Source organism: Stylophora pistillata, chromosome 12 (assembly GCF_964205215.1).
Source record: "Stylophora pistillata chromosome 12, jaStyPist1.2, whole genome shotgun sequence".
NCBI classification, from domain to species: domain Eukaryota; kingdom Metazoa; phylum Cnidaria; class Anthozoa; order Scleractinia; family Pocilloporidae; genus Stylophora; species Stylophora pistillata.
The window spans coordinates 13,289,915-13,315,015 of record NC_142530.1 but is presented as its reverse complement, the minus strand read 5'-3'; the positions used below and the strand labels follow the sequence as shown (position 1 = coordinate 13,315,015).

Genomic DNA, 25,101 nt, shown 5'->3' with positions numbered 1-25,101 from the left:
CAATTTTGAAGAAGTTATGACCAACGGAACAAAATTCAAAAACAAGTTTATGCAAGGCTTATCGCTGAAATGCGTCACAATTTTCCTAAGCATCTGGCTTGGCAAGGAAACCAAATATTGATTTATTCAAAAGTTCATGCAAAATCTTTAATGGATGAGACAATGATAATAGATTGTTTTTATCCTTGTAGCTTGAAGGAACACTGAAAATTTCAAACGTAGTTAACGAACGCTGGAATGTGCAGGAGTCACAATTTTGAGACTTAGATCAGTGACATAGCTACGCATATCACCGCATTGTTGATCATATGTCCTTCGTACGCCAGGATTTCCGGCTTTTCACGTGGTACCTTATTTACCCTGGCACGTTCTGTGAATTTATATTTGTTCTCAGAGAAGCAGCGTGAAACAATATTCTTGTTTCTTCTATCGAGAACTATCGCAACGATTGCCGCTTTTCGAGAATTATTGGACAATTTTGTCTTGGAAAGTGGGCAACACACTCGTGGCAGATATAAAGGACAACTGAGAACTGTAAGTAAATCATCGCGATAAAGTCAAACTTCCTCTGAGAATTTTACCGCGTCATTGAATTTTGAAGGATAAATGCGTGGGATGTAAAACGGGCCAGGTTAGTTGTAGTGTGAATTAAATTTCCATCTGCGTGGAAATCAACGACGTTAACTGAGATGGGCGCAATATCGCAGCTTTAAGCTATACATCTTTCTCTTCATTCTGTCTTTCTTTTTTGGCGATATATATATTTTTTTTCTCGTTTCGCTCGTCAGTCTTCTTAATTGTAAAAACCTGCGCTTCCCTTCAATGTTTAGGCTCATCACGAGTCTCTCTCAGCCGATATTTATTGCCTACTCTGACTCTACTCCTTTCAGTTCAGTATGTTATGATGTGTATTTTATTTACCATTTATCATACGCTGTCACTAAATGCCCGGCAGCTGGACACGATCATACTCTTTTCAATTTTCTCGCGTTGTTGATTATGCGAACATGCCTCTTGTTTGTTTGGGCTTCCACAAAAGAAAAATGTTCCGATTTGTCTACTTGACTTTGAAAAACGTGTTATTCGGGATGAAAAATGTAAACCAGTGCCGACATCAGACCACAAAAGAAGTAAAAATCAGTTGTAATTATGCGGCAAGGAACAATTGTAACCCGTTCTTTTCAGTTTATAGTCATCACATCGGACGAATTCATGTTAACCTCTTTCGCTACGTGAGGACTTATTTGAGAGATTACTCTTGTTGTGCCTGTAAACTCTCTCAGGCATTCAGCTGTGTATCAGTCACTCGCACAGTTGTAACCTTCCAGAGGAATCATCACACAACAAAGGTGACATCTTTTGTCAATTTAAATTAGGAAGACCACTGTAAACGAACATTAAACTTTATACCAGCGGTCGCAAGACGTAAGTGTGTTTAGTATCAACTCTACAACAGAAAAGTCACGGTAAACTGCGCTGCAAATCGTCGGCAAGCGTACCTACCTTAGGACGTCACTATTGAATTCATCGCATGATGTCAGTACCGAATCAACATTTTGACTCTAGATTTTAACCTTTCTACAGTAAAGAATATTTCCCTCCCACTTAAGAAAATCTTGATTGTTTTGTTTAAATAAAAAACTTTTCCTTGTCCTTGTTAGGACATGTATAGAGAACAGCATGGAGAATACCCGCCCATGCTGATGTTCGGTGTAAAGTGTTAAGATCACAAGACGTCAAGAACTGTTTTGGTTAACTCCGTAGTAAAACCTCTCATATATGGCATTCCTCACGTGCAATAGGCTCGAGATTTGACCTTTCAACATCTCACGAACTGTCATGTAGGAGCAAGGCATCAATTTCAAAACGGGTCCTTATCCTGAGCATATTACTGTCAACAGTTGTTTTGTGGATTTGAAAGATAAAGATTCTAGGACCGGCATAGTCAGAGCTTTGAGGTAACTGAGTGCTTTGGAAGACTAAAGGCAAACTTAAAAAGACAACAGCAACTCCCTACAGGTTTTCTGTTCTTGAAGGAGCCCTCACTGTTGTATTTGGTTACGAAGGAAAATATTCGGAGTAGATCCTAAGTTAAAAGGGCTTGAAAAAGAACTCTCAGTTTTTATGGGTATGACTCACAGGCCAGTTGATTACAATAACACTTATGGATATCCCTGAAAAATCTAGTTAGTCATGCCTCATCAGAAACAACCAAACATTTTCTCAAGGTCATTTTAGTGTAGGTGGGTCATAATGTTTGTCCCGGCTGTCAAAGGATGTCAGTCAAAACATCGAAGTTTTTTTAATACAGATATCGGATGTCTTGAAATTCTACCTAACCTCTCAAGTCGCTTTCCAGAATAACCGTTTTAGAGTATTTTTCCAGGGGGGTAAACCAAACTTTGCTGCTTAAGCCTGCCTGTTAGCATCTACGCTTCTGTAGGTTGTTAGTGATACGTGTACAATATACAAATGTTCTATGTAACTGGGTCAGTTTGTTTAAGACTTACAGTGGAATCCCGATTACTCGAACCCACGGTTTCTCGAACCTCCCGATATCTCGAACCAAACCTTGTTTCCCTTGGATTTGCTTCACTTATGATTTCACCCCGATTTCTCGAACTCTCGATTTCTCGAACCAATTTGCGTTTCCCCTGAAGGTTCGAGAAATCGGGATTCCACTGTAGTTTTATGCATTCGAGAACGGTTCTCTTTAACTAAAGGTGGAAATTCTTTACTAGACGGTAGCCCTGATGAATTATGCTATTGCGAAAAAAAAAAAAAATTAAAAACCATACGAAGATTTCTTTTTCTAATTCTAATTTCGTTGTTGGTTTGTGTGCGGTTAAGCGAGCTAGGAACAATACAGCGGGTACATGGCATGGCTTAAGGAAATTCCTTTAGTAATGGGTAAATACATGTTCTTTGGATTGATATAAGCTGAAAATATTTGTTCGGAGCACAACCATGAATGAGGTTAATTTTAGATCACCATATGAATATCACTTCGTCGTTCGCTCATTGGTTTGTTCCTCTATATGATCATCGCCGACGTCGTCTTTCTGCGTTCGTTTCAACGAATGATTTTCGAAACTACTGTTTTACTTCGACGTTTCCTCCGTACTTTGACTTAATCTCTGGCTGAGGGCCAGCCTACCTTTTTTTTTATCAGTAACTCAGTTTTTAGTCATTATTAAAAGTTGTGTTTTGGTTGCTACTTTATTTGCTTTCAGGATTAAGGAGACTGTCAAAATACTATTCAGTTCACCAAATCTTTTCAGGCAGTTTATTCTTCTCAACGATTCACGAGTTTTTCTTTTGTTTCTTCAATTCAAAGTAATTAGTACTATTATGGTCTGCTGCACCGATCGTGCTTTACATCTTCCATAGAAAGAGCGCTAGAACGGCACTATAAAAGCTCGTACTGGTAGGGCAGGGAAGAAACGGGTTCGGTATATTTGCTGAAAGGTTTGCGTCATGGCTTAAAATGTAAATAAAAAATTTCACTTCCTGTTGGTGCTCAGAGTGAATGTTTTTGTTAGCAGCACGGCAAGGGCGAGTCCTTGACCGCAGATTTTTGATTTGTAATTAAAATTCCCCTTTGTTCACTGATCGGTTTCCGGGAGTGAAGCACGCTTTAAAATACATCCTGTTTTGAGAAGTCAAGGTTACGTCTAGTATTTTCGGATGAAACATGAACGCGCTCTATTTCCTTTAGCTTAGAAAGGTGTGCAGTATTTAACGCGTTGAGTCGGCCGATTTTGGAAGAATTCAAATAAACTGATAATGTATTTGGAAAGATGTTTGAAGAAGTATGGTGAAGTAAGGTAGGGTTTCAAGTAATTCATCGACTGATGACCCGGATCCAGAAGCACTTAAATGTCACGATTCAAACTAAGAAGTTATTTGAATATTTTGACTGTGCCAAATCAAGCTCTGACGGGGTGCGAGGAAAATTCATCGAATGGCAAAAATATTGCTTTGGGTTTACTTGTAACTTTTACAAGGCCTGTCTCATGATATTGCTTTATGGTGGGAGGGGGAGAGGATAGGGAGGGCAAGATCATATGCACGTTGCAACAACAACACTGCTACTCTTTTTGGGACTGCTTCTCATTCAGTGTAAACATCTTGATCTGCCGGTGAATCTTTGCATGTCCATTGGAACCTTGTCTAGACCCTACTTTTTTGGAACGTACAATACATTTATGTCTTTGTAAATGAGAAGAAAAACATTTTTACGAGTTTTAGGTTCGCAAATCTTCTATTATTGAAATCCTCGATCAATCCTTAGGGCTCTCCACCTCATCCTCTGTTTTGTTGTGTTTCGTCGTAGTTGCAATTTCCTGTGTTTGTTTATCGATTTCAAACGATCAGACTCGCGATAGGAGTGATTTCTGTGTAAGGAAAGATTAGGAGATTTTCTATCAACCATGGACTTTGTTGCCATGATTCTACTTATCGTGTCTTCCGCGACAGATGTCTTCAATTCCATTTAAAGAATGGTTGATGTTTTGTTATCATCAAGGTTTTAAATTGGAACATAGAAACATTTGGAAAATAAGCTTTATTGTTTTATTTATTTTTGAGAGTTTCACAAGGTGAGTAACTTATGTGTGGAGTTCGATTGAAATTTAGAATCACCGCATGTGGCTAAAACAGCTGAGCGATTCGAACGAGGGGTACTCCGGCTACTTTTCTTCTGTCGCTATTGCTTTCCGTTGGCCAGATGATTTAAACGTTTATCTGTGCTGCAAGGAGGTACCCTATCTGATTAATTATTGTTACTAATTTGGGAGGACGCTTGATATCACAAAAGGACTTAGATTTACAATTAGGCAAACAAACTTTTAATCATGAATTTCCAATCTTTAAACTATAAAGACTAATACGGTTTATTTTTGTGGCCATGTTCAACAGACATGATGACATGAGTGAAATCTTGCACTAACATGAAAGAAAAATGTTCGTCTAGGACTGTGAAAGTCAGATACTGTACCAAAAAGTATTTAAGCTTCATATCTTACTATAAAAAAGTAATTATTTCTAATTGGAGAAGATGCTCCAGGGTCGTCGTTATTAGTTGCCATGTAAGGCACGTATGAGGCGCTCACCAAACAACTATTACATGTGTTGATAGAACGGAAGTCCGTTGGACTTTTTACGTTAACATCTGATGAAAAGTTCGGAAGGCACAAGTGTCATCTCAGAGGGAAATTTTCGCCAAGACCTTCCTTTTTTGACTGTGTTTTGAAAAGAAGTGCATACCTAGGTTCTTCGCTGTGGAAGTTCATATCATTGCTGGTATTTCTGAGTCACAGTGCCAAGGGTTTCAACAAAAGCCGGTTACCGGCGGCCTATCGCCGCCTATAAGACCTTTTGCCGCCGGCTGTTTAGCTTGCGGGCAGGCTCTCATGGTCTTACGTCCTCTTTTCCGCGCACAGCCGCCTGTTAAATCATCGGCAGCTGCTTATGGACAAAGTCACTGAAACCCCTGCACGGTACTGCAATTCCATGCTTTTCAATTTACACGTTTTACTCCGAGAGGGAGAACCTTAAACAGAATTAGTCTTCACCATAGCTGAATTTCAGCATGCAGGTCGGTAACCTTTTCATAACTGTCGACTTACTTTGAGATATTTTTTACCGTTGCTCTGTGTTCGTATCACCGTATATCTTACTCAATTAGTTGTTGGAGTTTGTCCAAATTTTGCGCATATTTGTTAAACTTAAAGGTAATGCTGTTGATGGTACAATGAAAATAAATTGACATCTAATTGGACATCATAACGTTTAATGGGAACGTTTCTCAAGACTGCGAAAAACGAATAAAGTTGTCCCGAATACATCTGCGGTGATTTTGATTGTGGTCACAACTGAGGTGATTGAAACATAACTATAGATAGTTCTATTTTTGCCCTATGTATTTATTTCATAGGGCATTCAGCCAACCAGTTTTCAATGGCAAGGTAACATAGAAACAAACACATGACGAGAGTCACAAGCTGAGCGAGAAAAACTGCTATGAAAGTAAGGAGTTTAGTATGGTCAAGTTCCGTCCAGTTGCTGTCTTTCAAAAACAACATCGAGCCAAAATCTTTGACTGTAATTACAGAGTAATGGATTAACTGTGAACACTCAGGATTAAGTTGCAAGGCTCCATGTGGACTGAGCTCAGTGTTTGTTTGCGTTCTGATTGGGTTGACTATTGGGAGCTGTACCCGTGGTTCAGTAAATATCGGAAACAACATCCTGTCCCTAAACCTCGAGCTGTTCGGTTCTGCGCAAGGCCGGAGACAGTTTTTGAGTCTTTGCCTTATTCTTAATAGCATTAGGAAAAAAAAACATTTAAAGTAGATCTATCAATAACAGTGACTTAAAATGGGGTGATAATTATAAAAAGAAATGAAGTACAGTGTTACAACAGCAAATGTGTTTTGACAAGGTCCACGCGGTTGTCTTCTACAAGAGGATAACAAATCTGAGATAAGATTCCAGGATTCCTTGATGATGTTTAACGCTTAGTTTTCAAAAAAAGCTTTCCTTTGTAAATCGTGTCTTTCCATTTTGTTGGTCCGCAATGAGATTGTAAAGTGGATAACATGATCACAGTGTTCCTTTAGATTTCATTTGATAATGAAGATATCTTTGAGACTTGTTTTGTCTCAAACCAGAGGATTTACTGTGTCTCTCCTTTTTACAACTAAAAAATGGTTATTCGGGTTGAGAGAAGATATTTGTAAAACAAAAACTTTTTCAGAAGCCTTAAACTGAAACTGTCAACCGGATCAGAAGCATGAAGACACCCCGTATTGATAACTTGATAGCTTATGTTTCTTCATTTCCCGTGATAGGGCGGTCCTCTACACGTGATGTGGGAATGATACTTAACGTCAGTTTGTCAAATTGTAAGTCAACTATAAAAGTACCTTGCTCTCACAAAAAGAATGAAAACAATCAGTTGGCTTGAATGTCTATGAAAGCAGTTAATAAAGACGATACGGTTTAAGTGTCCAAATTAAGTTATGTCTCTGGGTAAATAGTAATTCTCTGAATGATTCTTTCTATAGGAGATGTTTAATTTTACAAAGATTTCTTGCAGTAGTTAATGTTTTTATTTCGCAGGAAAGACTAAGTTAATTGCAATACCAACTTTGTTGTTCTTGTTTAAACTGGTTTTACGCCAGTCAAGCCTGTTTAGGCGATGTATACGAACTAATGAAATTGTTTCCTAAAAGTTTTGGCATCCCGACTTTCCTAGTTTCTGTTGTCGAAAGTCTTCCCTAGCTCTGTGATATGCCTCTATTTGGTGACCAGAACTTACTTCACTTTTTCAGAGAAAAGTCCCGGCAAACATTTTTTTAAGTTTAAGATAAAAAAGGAAATTTGAAACTCAGTTTTATATGTTAATTTGAAAATGACGGAAAATCACTGTGGCCTTTGGACAATTTTAAAGAGTTACCATGGCAACAACTGACATGGATGATATCAGTCAAATTGCCCAAGGTTGACGTTCTGCGCTGTTTACATATAGGTTACTTTGATGCGCGAAGTTCAAGCTTTGCAAAGTGCCTGCGTTACGCATTACGTCCAAGTTAAACACAGGTTAGATCATCTTTGCCAAGTACTTCAACTACGTCTCCAGCGCTCGCGCCAGAACCACATCAAACCTAGACTCAGACGAATTTGTCACGGGATAGCCTTGAAAACCCGTGCGTGCGTCTTTTTTTGTGTTGCTGGTTAAGGTTGGTGTTCTTTCAAGTTATTTCTGGAAGTTCCATTCGGAGAATATTATTAGTTTGCTTGTAGCACAGGCGTGTTGCGATTTGTGCGAAGTGAGGCATCCGCATTTGAAATGATTTTTACCAGACCTCATATTCACTTGTTTATGCTTAGCAATATTTCTGTGCAGCGATCTTTCCAGTCATGGCTGGAACAAGGTTAGATGACATCTGGAATGCTTCGTTTTAGAGTTGGTGTTATAGAAGGCGTACATGTCTTATCAAAATAGGTCCCTTAAGCTTCAGCCTCCACGCACTTTTGTAGAAACTTCTTTCATCACGGAAATTTTCTTCCTTAAGAACATCGATAATTTTTGTATCCAAATTATGTAATATCAATATTTTAAAAATTAAAGTATTTATCTCATATTTTCTGGATCGTTCTGTTCATGTTCGTAGAGAACAATATCGGACAATTTTCATTGCATGTTTCCGCCGGCCGGCTCGAAGTTTCCTGAGTGTAAACAACTTGGAAGGCATTCTAAGTATTTTGATCCGCGTATTCCTTTAGTTTGTAGGGACTCGTCACTTGTGTAAGAAACAAAAATAAACCACATACTTGAGCCCAATTCAGCTCATGCTGAAACAGAGAACTGTTTGCCGGAAAAGTGCGGTGCTGTCACTATTCTCAAAGTTGTTGTGGTAGATGTCAACGTTTTATCTGTTCAATTTCTGTAACCGTACTGGAACGTTTCCAGTGTTGTTACGTAAGGCCCCGGGGCAAACTACCGCAGACTTGGTGAGTTATTGAATTCATTTTGTAACAAAAACTATCTTCAAATAATTTTCCCACGGAGTGGAACCATTAGATGGTCAATTTTCTTGTGCCCAGCTGTTAGCTTGGGTTTAAACGGAATATATTAACTGCGATGTGCGCCCCTAGCTGGGGGACTGTGCCCTTTTATGATCTATGGACCATATCTTTCCTTTTTCATTCACAAACTCACTGAGCATAATAGGATAAGGAGCGAAATGTACCGTGGCAACATTATAAAGATTTTAGCTGTCTGTATTGTACTGAGAGGCTCTAAAGGTCTGTTGTAGCAGTATTATCCATCAGTTTGGCTTTCATCTTTCGTGTGAGTATATGGTGAGGCAGGATCTTATGTTTATGTAATGTTTTAAGAGTTTTTTATTGATGATACATTCCAGGCAAATTGCCAACGGGTGTGAATCGTCATTTGTTAACAGACAAAACATCAGTTTTCACCACTTACCCCTCGAACTTTAAAAATCGTGAAATAGAGCAGGAACAACTTCTTTTCATGTAGGTTGGAATACCTTAACACGTGTTTCGCCGGCTTTCGTTTCCTTTTATCACCCAAAGGGTTGTAAAAATCATATCATCCATACATATGTGTTTTTTTAATGTCTATTTTGGTCGGAAAAAATCGTGACCTTAGGTCGTGCAAGCTTAGAACCGGAAATCTTCACTCGCTGACACGACGGTTAATTGCAAGTGAAGACAGAGGGTTTTGAATACTAAAAGTTTTCCTTAACCATGAAATCCAGACTTTCATATCCGCCCTCTCCTCCCCCTCCCTGTCTGCCTGTCTCTCCCCCCTGTCTATAATATCCCCCCTGTCTCTCCCCCCTGTCTATAATATCTCCCCTGTCTCTCCCCCCTGTCTCTCCCCCCTGTCTATAATATCTCCCCTGTCTCTCCCCCCTGTCTATAATATCCCCCTGTCTCTCCCCCCTGTCTATAATATACCCCCTGTCTCTCCCCCCTGTCTATGATATCCCCCTGTCCATAATATCAGATGGCCTTTCTTAGTCGCAAAGACGTGGAGGACGTCAATTGAAAAACAACAATAACAATAACAACAACAACAAAGAAGAAAATAAACAATCAAGCCAAAGTAAAATTTAGCTTGCAGAAATTAAAAATTAGTTTAGTGTGAAAACTAGAGGCCATCAAAGAGCTTTTCCCGCACTCGATGGAGATGCTGCAAGTGTAAAAATTTATTTTTGTGTTTGTCAGCGACATCCTCTCAGTAACATTGATATTTGGTTGTTAAGAGAATAAAGATTTCCCGCTAGCTTCTCCAGTTCTTTGATTTCATTTAACAATTGGTTCATGGTTCAGCTTGCACTATCGAGTTATGGGGCAGGTGGGAAGTTTGAAGAGCACGAAAGAAGCGTAAGAGTTGTCCGAGGCAATAGCCGAGAGCAACTCTAGCTTCTTGAGTGCTCTCCAAACTTCCCACGTGCTCCATAACTTGATAGCGCACGGTAAAGCATGAACCAATAGGCAACTTTCGAATTACTTTTGGCCTCTTTTTCAAAACGAGGCCTGGTGCTCAACCATTCCTGTGAAAATGAGTTTAATTTGCATGTGAATGAAAACTTATAATCATATGAAAGAATGAGCACCAGGACTCGTTTTGAAATTGAGGCCAAGGGTAATTCGGAAATGGGCTATTGTTTTATAACATAGCCGGTGGAATTGTTCATCAAATCCGGCGGTAAAAGCGGACAACAATAACAGAAGTGGTTGTTCGCGGTAAGCGAAATATTAAGCAAAATAGGAATTGGTTTTATTTCAAATTTTCTGTTGAAAGCTCGAGTTTTATTCAACTGCAGTTTAAAACGGAAAAATTTAAGTTTATCTTTGTAGGTTGAAACAGACCAGTTTGTCATTTGTTTGGTTTTAGTAGAGTGCCTTTCTGTCAAAATTTGTTGCTTTTCACCCTCGGACAGTGAAGCGAATCGTGACGGCGCTGATGCCGAGTCTTCTTCTCCGTTGTTTTTTCTTTTTCTACCTCATTTAAGAACTCTAGCCCAAGGGAAAAGGTCTGAAAATTGTCTTCGTTTTGGGACTGGTGGGCCGGATCTCTGTTTATATCCATTATTGTCGCGAAATATATCATATTTCCCCACGCTAACAATGGCCGCTCGCGCGAAAAAAAAAATTTCTGGCGAAGCGATTTACTCACGCTATCAGAGTGCACTATCGGGATTTTGAGCACGCTTACGTATACTGAATTTGATTGCGCGCCTCTGCTAGCTATGTTATCAATTATTTTAGCCTGGAACTGACAAAATCTATTAATTTAACTCGTGTCGCAAATTTTTTCGGTAAAATGAAGGTAAAAGTGATTTTCTTTCACTTCATTTGATCCCTCTGATTTTCAAGTACAATCAAAGATCTTATCATAGGGGTTCATGTTAGAAAATGAGTAGATCTCGGTGGAAAGCGAAGTGAACTTTACGTGATGGGTGCGAATCGCATGACTTGGTGGGTACTGTATTGTGCTTTCCCTCCCTCCACTCCCGCCACCAATGGCAATTGAATACCAAAGCAAACGAAAATCTTTTGGTAATACGGCAAACTCTCTACAGAAAGTAAACGACCATAATTACTTGAATTGTATTAGCGTGCACAACGGATGCGATTACCCGGTACGGCAGGAAATGTATTTGAGCGTAAAGAGGATTAATTAACTAAATGCAATTGAAAGGGTTGATTCCATGGCTTAAATTAGCTGATCTTCAAACCAAACTTGGGAAAGACATCATCACACACGCCAGACTTTGTACTATGTCGTTATTTTTCTATTTTCTTGAAATACTGGATATAAAAACGCAGATTGATTGAAAGTGCTCGTTTTCTGGCGGGACTTTGGGGTGGGTACAGCAAGCAAGCATTAAGCACCAAGTCATGAATCATTCCACATTCCTGTATTAAAAAAAACTTATCAGTTACTTTTTCGTCAAATTTCTCGAAAACCAACTCTTGTCCGATACGTTTACAGTAAAAAATAGTTTCTAAGGCGCTTTCGTTTGGCTTGTGAACAGATAGGCTGGTGTTTCAAAAATGCCCGTGAAATCTGCACTGGCAAGAGTGAAATTATCCATTTTAAAATTAGTCGTAGGGGTTTCCTGTGTTAATTGCAGGTTAATAGGATCAATTTTAAGCTAGAAAATCTTTATTACATTGTTTCGCTGGTATGAGCACAAATATTATTGTCTAGTCTTGTAAGACAATAGTCTTTTGAGGGATGGAGACAAAATCTGCTGGGCAGGCGACACAACCATTTAAATGGGCGATTAGGTTCACAGAACGGCGGATCAGCTGGTCATCAGGGATTGTAGAAAAAGGAACAGATTATGCGAAGATTGGAAAAATGTGGCTATCCGCAGCGCAATCAAAAAATTATGTCCCGGATTCCAGAGTCTGTTGCATCGCGTCATTAGGTTTTGATGGGCGTTCATCGATGGCTTCGTGTTTTGTTTGTTTTCGGAATTTTGGAAATACGTCGGATCGAGCGATCCGGCCTAAAATCACCTACCAATCCACTTCCCTTGATACCTGACTGATGGTACCTTTTTACAAGAAAATACTTTTATTTGTACTTCAAGTACTTCGAAGTCAACACGATTAAACGGATCAAACAAATGGCGAACTAGGGCAAAATCAAAGTAGCGCCCGTGTAGTTCAGTTAAGTCGAATAAAAACAGAAACATTTTCCAAACGCCCTTAAGTTGCAACAATGGCAGCTCTGTTGTTCATTGCTCAAAGTGTTGTATGATACGTTACGTCTGTTCCCTTCAGTTTTCATAGTGACTTTTGATATCTCTCATGTCACACTGAATAATTCATTTATTAACTTTGCCAAACAACAACACTCAAGAACGAAAAAAAAAAGAAATGACCATCAGTGGAAAAAAAGAAATGACAGGGACACCGCAATAGCGTAGCCAATTACATCGCCGCACGATGGCTTTCAGCATTCAGTCTTATCTTTGGCGTACAGTCAACCAAAGCCACCTAGCAGACCTGACATGAGTTTGATGGTTGTCTTTCATGAGACACACCACCAGTGCAGTGGAATAGTTTTCGTCCATTCCTGATGGAAACTCGAATCACCCAAAACCTTGCGTGACTGTCTCGCTTGCCCTCATTTGTCTCGCTGCCTGCCGAGTCACCTCGTTATGTTACCTATAAAAACAAACAAAAGTTATTACGGGCAAGTGGAATAGTTACAAAACATGTTTTATTATCTTTCAGGTCCAAGAATATGTTTGTGAAGCTAATGGAAACGACTATTAAGCTTATTCCACTTTTGGTGGTTTTTTCAAAAGTCTCATCTGGTACGCACCTCTCCTCTCTCTCTGTAGTCCGTTAAAAGGTTCTCTTATTTTGTCTTATTTTATTTTTCATTTTATACTTAGCAGAGAAATGCGATTCTCCCCTCGGCATTTTGATCCCAGACAATCAATGGAGTGCCTCTTCTACAGTAGACCATGCATCGTTTGGTGCTTATCACGGACGAATGAACAATTCTCCTGACACTGTGGGCTGGTGTTCTTCAACTGTTAAAGAAGAAAAGGCATTCATAGAGGTTAGGGCTGATTTTTCTCTGTGGTTTTTTTCGGGGATTCTATATTAAAAAGGAAGGAAGATACCGAATGTTGACAGGAATGTTGTTCCCTTGGCACATTGATGCAATGGCCTGACAAGTGTTTGCCAGAGTTTGTGTCATTCTCTAGGCGTGAATAAGGTACGATTAAAACAAAAGCAAATCAGATAAATGTAACGAAAGATGCGATAAGAAGTTGAAATTCTCTGTTCTTCAGGTTGACTTGGGTCGGAACATGCACGTTAGTGCCCTGTCTACCGTAGGAGTGTTGGTGAAAAACGACTCTACTGGGAACTTTTCGTTCATGTACGTTTCACAGTATTTTCTTGCCTACAAACGTGATGGAGACTTGAAATGGAGGCGGTACCATCGAAACGATGTATCCGTAACAGTAAGTTGCGAGTCTACTAAAACTGGCTTCAACTTTGTAATGATTTGGCTTTACTTTATCCGCTGGCTGATGCTTCTTTATTGAAATCTGATTTGTGTTGTCTCTTATCACAGCTTATTAAAACCAATGACTCCAGAGTCCACAAACACCACCTACAGACGCCGCGGATTGCCCGCCATGTTCGGCTGGTGCTGGACCAAGGAGTTGGAGACAGATGGTGTCTGAAGTTGGAAATACATGGCTGTTCTTGGACTAAACATGGTACATGAACTTCCTTTTGGTGACTGCATTCAATGAACATTTTTATCCAAGGGACACTGATAAATGTTGGTTCTTGCGCTAAAAAAGACTCAATACGGGAGAAACGCCTCAGTTTAGGAGATGCTTACCCGTTGGTACCAAGGGGGGATCCCTCAGGTTTGCTAAGTTTGGGTTACTTGTCAAGCACGACAAAGAGGTTGTTGAATTTGATAAAATTTCTAAGTCCTTAATAGACCAAAACCAAAGAAAACGAAACAAGCAGAAACATGCAACAACAAAAAAGCCAGTATGTATTTATGGTGTTCCAGTCAAAACTTCCATGATTTTTACAATTTCATAATTTTTCAGATGGCTTGGTTTCGTACCGCATCTCTCAGGGAAATATCCGACAGAATCTGCCCGGGTGGAATTCCTTACGTGATAACGGCTACGATGGTACGAGGCTCTCTTTTGGGAAAAAAATTGGCGTACTTTACCGCGGATTGGGACAGTTGACAGACGGAGTGATTGGTCGTAATGCTGACTGGAATGACACTGATAACCCAAACTGGATCGACTGGATTGGCTGGCAAGATTCCAAGACGGTTGACCCAACTGTCACATTTGAATTCTCATCTTTAAGAAAGTTCTCTAGTGTCCGTTTTCACGTACTCAATCTTCCGGGACACCATGAAAAGATGCTCTTCAGCAAAGTTGTTCTTTCGTTCTCTCGAGATGGCGAGTATTTTGCTTGGAAGACCATATATGAACCCAGCATGGCTAAAAGAACAGCACTGGGAGACAAAGCTGTTTGGATTGAGGTTAACCTGGATGGAAATATTGGAAAGCACGTCACCTGTGAATTTGTATATTACGGATGGTGGGTGTTGATTAGTGAAGTGGAATTCGAATCAGGTACTTTCTTAGTTTGATTGTTTTCATTTGCATCTGAGTTCACTATCGCTCTTTTCATGATCGGTCTTTTAAGCTTCACATTGCTGTACGCAGTTTAATAATAAGAGAATCTGTTTTTTATGGTTCAAGTTTAGTTTTGGTCACTGACTTAAAATCATCATGGCCTAGTGAAATTTATTTTATGTGATCACGAAGTTTTGGAGGCGAGAAAAATCAGCGCATCACACATTTAGTCTTTATGTTGTCGGACCGAAGCTTAATAAAACTGACCAAAGCTCAGATCTGGCTCATACTTTGTCATCAAATAGTACTTCTGAGAAATCTCTGTCATCCTAATAAAGTCTTCAATGCAGTTTTATTTAGTTTTCTCCGCAGTATGCGATGCTTTTATTATTTCTCATTTGTTTTCAGAAGAAGTAACCATCGATCATATTCCTGGAACCAAACAAAACTTTCAGCCTGGAATAACAACAACAGCGAACACACTCGACAACGAAATCAATACAACAGACAGGATTGTGGTGGAGGGTAAGTCGTTTACGTCCTTTTAATTGCCAGTCGTCAGATTCAAACAGTTTCAAAAATAGTTTGCTGTAGTAAAGATCTGGTCATCAAAAGAGTTAATTAATGAGGAAACAATTATTTGTTTTTCAAACAAAAGGACTCTTTCCATTCACATGTCTCTGTTTTTGAAAGACATCTTCAAACCTTCCAAGCGGCTGCCATTGGAAAAACCTTGCTCCATTCATAGTCGTCTTTTTTAAATGATTCTAGGACACAGCACCACATACGTACGTTGAGGAAGTCTTTTTTACACATTCCATAAAATTGTGTTTGGAAAGATGCAACTCTCTATTCTGAAATGAAACATGATCTCTTAAAGTAAGCTGATCATTCTTTCCCTGAATTTTATCGTGCACAGAAACGAGTTTTGATGAGGCTTCAGACGGCTCTTGGGACACAGTGTTGACGGGGTGCCTGGCTGCTGCTGGGGTAATAGGAGCACTGCTGTTGTGTGTCCTCGCCGTGCTGATCTGGAGGCGGAGGAGTCGACGCACACGCGCCGCTGAACAGGATTTAGACAACAGACCAATCAGAATCATCAACCCCAGCAAGAAAAACTCACTAAACAGAAGGAACGATCCTGGTGCGCAGCAAATTCGCTTTGAGAGACTAAAGATGCTGGGGAGGGGAATGGACGAGGACGAAGATGATGAAGAGGAGGAAATGGACTTGATGATGGAGAAATGTAATTTGAATAATGCCAGGCTGCTGATGGGTAAGTGTTATCAAGCATATTTTTAGCGACGATATTCTTAAAATCAAACAACAATAGGTATCCAATATTTCATTAAGTGAAGCGCAAAGATCACTGATATCCATTTAGATTTGTTTGAGACTTCCACAGAGCTGCGCAATTTCAGCACTGATAAGCGCGCCTATGATCCTCAACTTCACCCACACCTGATGTGGGATAGAAAAATCAAATCTCGAAGTAAGCTGCGAAAACACTGACTTTCATACTCAACGTTCCCACGTGTTTTCATTTCAGTGACAAGAGAGTTGACTATGTTCTCGATTATTTACTATGAGAATACCTTTCACCTTTCAGGTGACCAAGACATCTCAAAGAATCTCCGTCCTCAATCCAGAGAAATCTCCCTGGAGGAAGAGAAGGCTGAAGTTCTTGCAGAAATGAGGAAGGTCAGCGAAAGTAGCGATGATTGAATGCAGGTGTACATTGTTACAACGATCCCCGTAGCATTCCCAACACCAAACTTCATAGCAATGAAAAAAAGGAGACAAACTGACAAACTCATCAAAAAATGGAGAAATACGCTCCAGAAACCATATCGTTTTTATCTCCGTATATTTGAAATCATAATAATAGCTACGGTACGAGATTCCAAAGGATTTTCTAACTTACGGTACGTTTTTCTCGAATGAGCTCACAATTCGACTACGGAGGCCGCCAGTTTGAATATTGCTAGGCAACCTGGTCGGTTACCAGTGACCTTAAAGACAAGGCATGGTATTAATTGAACTGTTTGAATTCACTCTGGAGTCTCAGTTAACTGGGAATTGAGAGGCTGATACTAAAGTAGCAACTGTGAACTGTGGTCCTACTATTTGAGTTGAATTCTAGTAAGCTATCCTCGTGCGGCCAGGTTACTGAGTCGTTTCCAAAATGGCTGCGTCTGTAGTGGAATTTTTAGCACACTTGAGGGAAATTTTTCCAACTAGTTGGTCACTTTTATGACTCAAAAATGCGTTAGTGTGTATACTACTATATGCCACATTGAACAGCGGCGTTAAATTTGAATGGTTTTTGCTGGTAGCAGACTTCTTCAGTTTACCTAAGCTCTTGTAAATTTCTATGTACTTAAACAGCCCAAACCAGCTCATAAATTTCAAGCGATTCTAAGAAAATAAATGTTTCTCTGAAGTTTGTTTCAGAAATACCTTTATTTTATAGAATCAAAAATATTCTTTAAGTATGATGATAGCTATTTATGGTAATTAATGTAAATGCTGAATTATTTAGATGTCATAGAGATGTTAATTTGCTTAAAAGTTCCTTTGCAATCATATTCACCATAACTTACTCTATATCATGTCTGTTTCATGTGTTTTATGTGTAGAGATACTCAAAAAAAATATCTGTATCTTTATCACCGAACCAGTAGCCAAATTAGTTAAATATAGTTACAGAATAGTAGGGTTTGCACTCAAAACGAGTTTTGTTGAGTTTCGGAAAAATTTACAATCAAAAATTTGTTTTTCCATCATTTCAACTCTGGTTTGTTTGCGAACAAGTTTTCGTTTTGATTGCAAGGGTCAAATGATTTTCGGATGTGGCGGCCACCTGATTCTAATCACGGCCGTTGGTGCGAAGCCGACATGACGCCACTGCCCCTTAGGCAGCAAAACAAAGTTCGCTCATTTCTACTTTCCGATGCTTTAGCTCACTGCCGCTCACTGTTTCAGTACTTAAAACACACAAAAAAAATGTAACTGATGTTAAATATTTATTTAATTACTCATTCCGACCTTGGGAACAGCCTCTTCAAAGTCTTGACGCCGAAACATACTATTGAAATGCAGCTAAACTGAAGTTAATTGTTTCCAGGTTCTGTAAAACTGGCCTTTCCGTAATAGAGTTTACTGTCCAGTACAAAAAAATCTTAAATGACTATATAATAATATTTACTCCGCATTGCGACTAAGAGTAAGTTGCTCTGATTAAAACAATAAAGCTGAAATGAACCACAACGTAATTTTAAAGCCATTGTACTTAATGGCTAGTATTTGAGGATAAATGCGCCAGAATGAATTCTTTTTTAGGCATAGAAACACGAAATAATCTTATTTCTTCTCCTTGTACATTACGCGGAGATATTGATAACAATAGATATTTTTTACACGACTGTAAATACTGCTGTAAGTTCAATAAAGACCTGTTCCTCCTCATGCTTACACTCTTGTTTGCGTTATATATGTCCGTATTCTTATCATCTCCAGCGGAAATGGTCGATTTCGGGCCTGAAGAGGGGTAAAATGTTTCGAGTAGATTGTTTCAAAGTGTTGCAAATTGAAATTAGTCCACATATATTTCTCAAAAGTACGGTGGCTCTCAAGGGCCATCCACCTACAAAAATTTTCATGACTTTATCGCGCGATAAGTTTTGCTCAGTCCATTCATTCCAAAAAATTGCAATCAACATTATCGCGCGATAGAACAACTTATCGCGCGATAGAACACTGTATCGCGCGATAGAACAACTTATCGCGCGATACAGTGGTCTATCGCACGATAAGTTGTTCTATCGCGCGATAATGTTGATTGCAAATTTTTTGAATGAGTGGACTTAGCAAAACTTATCGCGGGATAAAGTCATGAAAACTTTTGTGGGTGCATGGCCCTTGAAGCTACCGTACAAAAGTGACGCTGTACTTCTTGACGAAGCTTTTTCATCTTATCGTCGGGAACTGGGAATCATTCCGTTTAAAGATTTTAAGTCTGAGTAAATATGAATAACAATTATGGTGATTCCTCGGTATTACAGCTGCACCTCGTAACTGCGCGGCATAAAAAAATCATGTAATCAGACGATTAAGCACACGTGCATGCCGCCTCATGGTATTATTTCTCATATCATTTTTATACTATTTTTTTCTCAAGGTATTCTTTTTCATGGTATTATTTTTCAATAAATGGACCAGGCAAAGAGGTACGATGGTCGTTAGCTCTTGAATGAGCAACTTCCCCTTTACTTTTATTGCATAATTTGGGTGAACAAATTTATCTCCTTCAAATTGGAGGAATTGTAGAAAGAAATCATCGAAGGTAAAAGAAAAATAATTAAAAGTGTGCACAAAGCCCGTTACTCGAGGATGCAAATTATGGCCTTAAAAGCAACGACTCGAGGCACGTTTTGAGCCGATGTCGTTTATAACTGCGTCATTTTTCTACAAATATATACATCAAATTGTTCCATACATTCGAGAATTTTTACCTATTTTTGCCTTGCTTCTAGCTACCAAAAAATCTACCGTGAACCGATGAAATGACACGCGTGACTAGTGCACGTACAGGCATCATAGTTGGTATGAATGGGGCAAGATTAGCCCATGGTATCTCTTGAACAAGCACGGTGACCCATCTATTTTATTGTATTTTCAAAACTGACATTGGAAGGAAACATTTAAGAACAGTTTTAAAATATTAATCGATAACTTTTTTTCCTGAGGAATCACCATGAATACTACTGAAGATGATAAGATTAGTGAAAATGGGTCTGCTCTACGTACGTGTGCCTAGTGCAAATTGAAATTATTGTATTATTAGAAACTTACAAGCTTACAGCTTATACAGATTAGAAATGCCGAACAGAATTCTACAAATATTTAAGCAATAGCAAATACAATTTTGATATGAAATCAGTTTTAGGAAAGATGGGAACGGTAAAGATCGGAAAGATTTCACAAAACAAAATAGAGACAAACGAACGAAAAAATCTTGAGTACGAAAGGGAAAATAAATTATGCAGTGTTTTTAGTGGCTGAAAGGTGGATCCTCGCGCAAGAAATAAATTCGTAAAATCTGTTAACATGTACACTGCCCGTAGAGCGCTGACCGGGTGTTGATTAAAAGAAAATTTAAAGTTACGATGCACAAAGTACAAAAGGTCAAATATAAAGGTCAAATGTGAGCGCGTTTGATTGGAAGTCTGTTCTGCATCAATAACTTATAAAAGACTGGTTTACTTTCAGAAATAACCTTGCTTCGAGTCGGTTTTTGATAATGTTTTTTGAAAATGAATGAATTTTAACACGGTTGTTGGAAATGGGTTATAAAGAGAAGAGGGAAACACTCATACTTAAAATTTAGGACAAAAAATGAGGGTCCGGTCTTGGAGCTTCTCTATGTTACACGTGCACCTGTCGGAAATCGTGCGTAATATTGTGATTGATTCGCGCTTTCGAAGTGAAGCGTTAATATAGCTTTGAAGATTACAGATGTATGGTGACCCGTTTATTTTCGTACTAGTTGCCAGAGGAAGCAAGTCAAACTAAAAGCCAATTACAGATTTTTTAAATATAGAATAACATTTGAGAGTTCAACGAAATGTAACTTACAATTCGTAGGGCATTCCATACATCTTATAGATCTTTACGTTATCTCTGGCTGACCGTTATTTTCAATATCAGATTCGTCGCGTCTTTAAATAAAAGGGGAGGGGGGGTTGGTCTCCAGACTCCCTGGGACAACGCTCTGGCGCCAAAACTATTAAACACTAAGTGCAAATCAGTGATCATTAGTCGTTTGTTACCCTTAGCGTGATTTTCGCTATGTTTCATCATAAACAATGTGACTTGAGAAAGTGTCAAATGACACACCCAAAACCAATGATTGACATTGATAAAAGATGTAGCAGAACACGTGACAGCGAGGGGAGTTGTTGTTGATTTCGTTGTTAGCGTCGATTATTGATAATAAACGAGAAGAAATTGGGATTTATGTGTGTGTGTTGGTTCAATCTCGGAGGCAATTCCCAACACACCCTGGCAATTAATTAATCAAGGTATTTCACGAGGTCAGTATGCTTAGCTATAAAGCTAGTCTACAGGTACCCCACACACACAAAAAAAAAAAAAAAATTGAAAAAATGGAAAAAAATAAAAGCCTTTTGAAGGTGTATAAATTTAAGATAAATCGAGATTAAAAACTAACTAATATCACAACAGTAGTTATATAAATACATGTAGGTCCACACACTCAATTCAGTGGCTTGAAACAGCGGTGAGAAAATGATTATGCGTCACCTTGAGAGAGATGTGAAATGCGGCAATATACTGAAATATTGATCAAAAGTGGAGATCTTGTGAAGATGCATTTCTCTGGCCACCAAATATGTACTTGTCATCAAGGGAGGGCGGAAATCTATTTTTAACGGGTTTTTGATGACGCGGAAAACTATTTCACTGTTCAAGAGCGAGGGAAAATTTAGCGACTAAGTGATATTTAATCCATCGGGAAAAACGTAAAAACATATATGACGGTCATATACTTTATTTCATTCGTGCGACAAAATATTCCTTTCTACTGGTTTATGTTAGTCGAGCACTCAATTCTATCTCTCATGTATGACCTCCTTACATTTAAACTTAATTCGATTTACTTATAATCAGAATGTTTACTTTAAATAACAAATGTAATGGCTTATATTGTTACAGTAATATGGACTATTAACGTAAGCACTTAAGTTTAATTTCGCCTTTCAATATTATATGATAATATTCTTTTCCTGTTTAACTAAAACCTAAAAATAGATTCAGTTGAAGAAAACTAGAGATGTGCAACGGATATTGCTGAACTGAAACGACAACAAATTGCAATCTTTCTCTTACACATCGATAATCTAAAATTGAAACCTTTGGTAGCAAGTGATCAGAGAAAGGTTTAAAGATTGTTTATTTCAATGGATATCCTCCTCATGCAATGTCAATAGAGTGAAATTGGATAACAAGAAAAATACATCTTTGTCAAATTTAGAACGCAACCACGTTATATTATTTACACTATCCTTTGACAAATATTGAGAGTAATATAGTAATAAGGAAAACTTGAATATAATTTCCTGCATATATTTACAGACAATTCACACGAACACTTTCATTATAAGCATGAGTTTGTTCACTAACATCTTCGAAAATTGAAATTCATTACGCGGCAAAACTGACTGATTTTTCCACTGCCTTTTGGTCAGTAATAAATCAAACATTTCCCTTGTAAAATGAATAATGTCTAATTTAAGAAATTAAAATGTAACTTTAAAAAAATAGCCAAGGCAATCTGTCTATGACTGTCACCTTCACGTATATATATTCACATATTCACTTTCAGCTTTTGGAACAAACAAAATAGATTTTAGATACGATTCTTTTTATTTTGGGGAGAGAAATTGTAATAAATTAAGTAATCTCCTTCCTATTCCTCTTGGTCTACGTTCTTTTTCTGCATGCAAGGTAGTCTGTAGATTTTGGGGCAGCAATCGACTTCTTGTGCGCGAAGTGGAGTATAACCCGATAAAGTCATCCATATTGTACCTCGCAGACCCAAATATGGAACAAGCAGCGCCACAATGATCATCACTAGAAAGTCAATGAGAGCAAAGTAGCGAAAATACGGATCCGTGCCAAATCTGCGAATCAAAATCCCGCCTATCAGTTGACCGAGGCCTCTGCCAAGACCGTAGTACAAGCCGTGCAAAATACCTTGCAGTGTAGCACCAACACGCGGAGGGGTGCCCACATAGGACGCCAGGGCACACCATACAGAAGCCGAGCACAGCCCACGGAGAAACTCAATCGGCAACACCAGCCAAGGATTCTCAATGGCGGAAAAGTAGTAAAACCTCAAAGCGTAAATCAGCAGCCCAAGTGTAAGCATCTTAATGTGACCGATGCTTTCGAGGAAGTATATGGAGCCGTAAAACATTGCAACGTTTGAGATACAATGCACTGCGACAAGTGCGCTGAATAGGGACGGCGAGGCCCCAAGCTCTACCAAGTGAACAAACAAGAAAGTCTCTGCTGATCCTAAGGCGAACCCAAGGAAAATAGCAATGATGGCGAAGATAAAGTACTCAATTTTTCCAAATATCTGCAGGCCTTTAAACAGAGCAATTTTCTCATTCACATACTTGTCTGAATCTTGAAAGTTGAAGCGGGTGGACACGAACAGAGCAACTGCCATTAGAATAGCATTCACGTAAAAGAAAGGTCGGTAAATGTCAAACACATCTTCTGGACAAATATCCACCTGTTTTTTATACTGCCCCTGTACAACACAGCCTGTTATGAAAGCTGATACTCCCCAGCCGACTTCCCCCCACAATCGTTGCTCTCCGTAATACTGCGGACGGTTGTCCAAGTTTTGAAATGTAGCCACATCCGCAAGCGTGTTAGACGTGGCACCGAGAAGTTCACCAACTGTAGTAATTATCAAAATAACAAGAAACACTACTTTAGCATTCTTATAAATCTTAGGATCCATTTCGGTGTAAAGATCGAAAAGCCAGGCTTCTTGCCACATCTCAGTGTTTCCGAATGAAGTAATGTTACCTACTTCTATGTGATTTTCTCTCGTGATGCCATGGAGATGACGAACGGTGTCGTTTGGGTGCGAAATGTTCAGTTTTTGGTGGACTTCGCTGAGGCAATCTATGCTCACAGGAGGAACCACAGCAACGAGGAGATTCATGACAATGTAACTGAATAGCGCGATTAGTAACACTGTTCTGACCTTGTTGTACTTGTCTGCGATGGTTCCCAGAATTGGCGCACTGACAAACAGGCAAAGAGGCTTCACCGCCAGTATAATGCCCACAAAATGAGCTGGCAGCAGAAGAGAATGCTTAAAATATAGTGATAAATACGGTATGAGGCTGCCAAGCGCGGCAAAATAAAAGAAATAAAAAACCTTATAGACGAGGAGGTTTTGGTTGATAGCAACAGCCGAGCGAATCATGTCTAACAAAGATGTCGCCTGGCTGTCTTGCTTGTTTTCCTGTGACTTGGGTTCAACTGCTTCCTCTTCGGGATGAAATAAATCCCCATAGTTTGATCCTTGTTCGTCGGTTTTCAGAAGCGCTCCTTTCTCAGACATGGTTTTGACCGTTAGTGAATTTATTCCCCTTGAACTCAAAGAACGTCAACCTCCCATACCGAAGCGCTGGCGTTTAAAGCTGTGGTTTAAATTCTAGTCTTGCTTGGGTAGCTAAGCTGAACAGATGTTCTTCGACTTTAACTCACACAAATTTGCATGAGCCAGAGAAAGCATCCAACCACCTTCAGTGCAGTCTGAGATATTGATGACACAATGGCACATTTCACATTTCTTTCCGCCGCACTTGAAATGATTGACAAGCATTGATTAGACACAGTTGAACGATTGTAATAATCAACGTTCTTTGTGCGTCAGTGTGCCATTGTTATCAATATATTTGCGCTCTTAGCGCTCTTAGGTGGTAGTAAAAAATCGAAAATATATCTGACCTCATAACTATCCGTTTTACGATCTCTAAGAAAAAGATATAATTTCCTCTTCAAATTCCCAGGCAATCGTTGTTTACGCCACGAAATAGCAAACAAAATGTTCACTTAAATGGAAAAAGTCAAAAAAGCTTTCTTTTATTGCTATTGTGTTCCTGATGAGGCTTAAGAGCTACAACACCATTTGGAATATTAATAATTTTGCTATCGTGGGCTGCTTTGAATCTTTAATATATTTTCGCATAATGAAAATATAACCTAAACTCAATTTTTAACGAGAATTTACACGAACTCTAACCGAAATCAGCGCAAACAAATTTAGAAAACAAAAAGGAAGATCTACAAAAGCGTAGTTAAGCCTCAGAATTTGTTCAAAAATTGCACAAGTCCAAAAACCTGATTTTGCAATTCAAATGACGAAAAAGCATTAGTATTCAAGCATCCAATTTCTTTTTGTACAATTTATGGGAGGTGGGGTCACCAAACAAGTTTATCAACAAATTCAAAAATGTTTAGTCCAAATAGTGTATATAAGTTGCGGCGAAATACATAATTTACGGTTTTAGCTCTAAAATATTTATCACCAGGAAAAAACATCTGCTAACTTTGAACTGGTTCGTAGTTTGTGTAATCTAAACTACCTTCAGTCGAAAAATTGTTGCGATCGACAATGAAAACGCGGGCTTTGCTTTTGTGCGGTATCTCTTTTGTGATCTTACTGAAATGGTCTAAAAAAAAAAAAAAAAAAACGCCTCCATAGTAACACATGCATCGCCGTTCTCTTTCATCAATTTCTTTATGCTCGAATATATTTCAAAGATTAACTCATAGAATTGAAATCTGAGAAAAC

General features: G+C 38.9%; 2 protein-coding genes across 12 annotated transcripts; one reads left to right on the top strand and one right to left on the bottom strand.

Annotated features, from left to right (window-relative positions):
- The first annotated feature begins 374 nt into the window (after positions 1–374).
- Positions 375–18,170, top strand: LOC111328393 (epithelial discoidin domain-containing receptor 1). 11 transcript variants are annotated; one of them, XM_088740923.1, is made up of 10 exons: positions 375–534; positions 8,293–8,520; positions 12,796–12,878; positions 12,960–13,129; positions 13,365–13,538; positions 13,652–13,799; positions 14,148–14,693; positions 15,105–15,221; positions 15,616–15,972; positions 16,306–18,170. In XM_088740923.1, the coding sequence occupies exons 3-10, from the start codon at positions 12,806–12,808 to the stop codon at positions 16,419–16,421; spliced, it is 1,701 nt and encodes a 566-aa protein (XP_088597049.1). In that variant the 5' UTR covers positions 375–534; positions 8,293–8,520; positions 12,796–12,805; the 3' UTR covers positions 16,422–18,170. The 11 variants fall into 11 exon arrangements, with proteins under 11 accessions (XP_088597049.1, XP_088597050.1, XP_022788547.2 ...); XM_088740925.1 differs by lacking the exon at positions 375–534 and adding an exon at positions 7,503–7,745 and having other exon boundaries at positions 12,963–13,129; XM_022932811.2 differs by lacking the exon at positions 375–534 and adding an exon at positions 7,504–7,745.
- Positions 18,171–21,251: 3,081 nt separating this feature from the next.
- LOC111328411 (major facilitator superfamily domain-containing protein 6) lies at positions 21,252–24,083 on the bottom strand. The gene has a single exon (XM_022932836.2). The coding sequence runs from the start codon at positions 23,863–23,865 to the stop codon at positions 22,186–22,188; it is 1,680 nt and encodes a 559-aa protein (XP_022788571.2). The 5' UTR covers positions 23,866–24,083; the 3' UTR covers positions 21,252–22,185.
- Between the last annotated feature and the right edge of the window lie 1,018 nt (positions 24,084–25,101).

Coding starts and splice junctions, on each gene's coding strand:
- LOC111328393 (XM_022932810.2), top strand. CDS start 3,787: ATGTATTTGGAAAGATGTTTGAAGAAGTATGGTGAAGTAAG. Junction 12,879..12,959: donor TTTTTCAAAAGTCTCATCTG/GTACGCACCTCT, acceptor TTTTATACTTAG/CAGAGAAATGCGATTCTCCC. Junction 14,694..15,104: donor TGAAGTGGAATTCGAATCAG/GTACTTTCTTAG, acceptor ATTTGTTTTCAG/AAGAAGTAACCATCGATCAT.
- LOC111328411 (XM_022932836.2), bottom strand. CDS start 23,865: ATGTCTGAGAAAGGAGCGCTTCTGAAAACCGACGAACAAGGATCAAAC.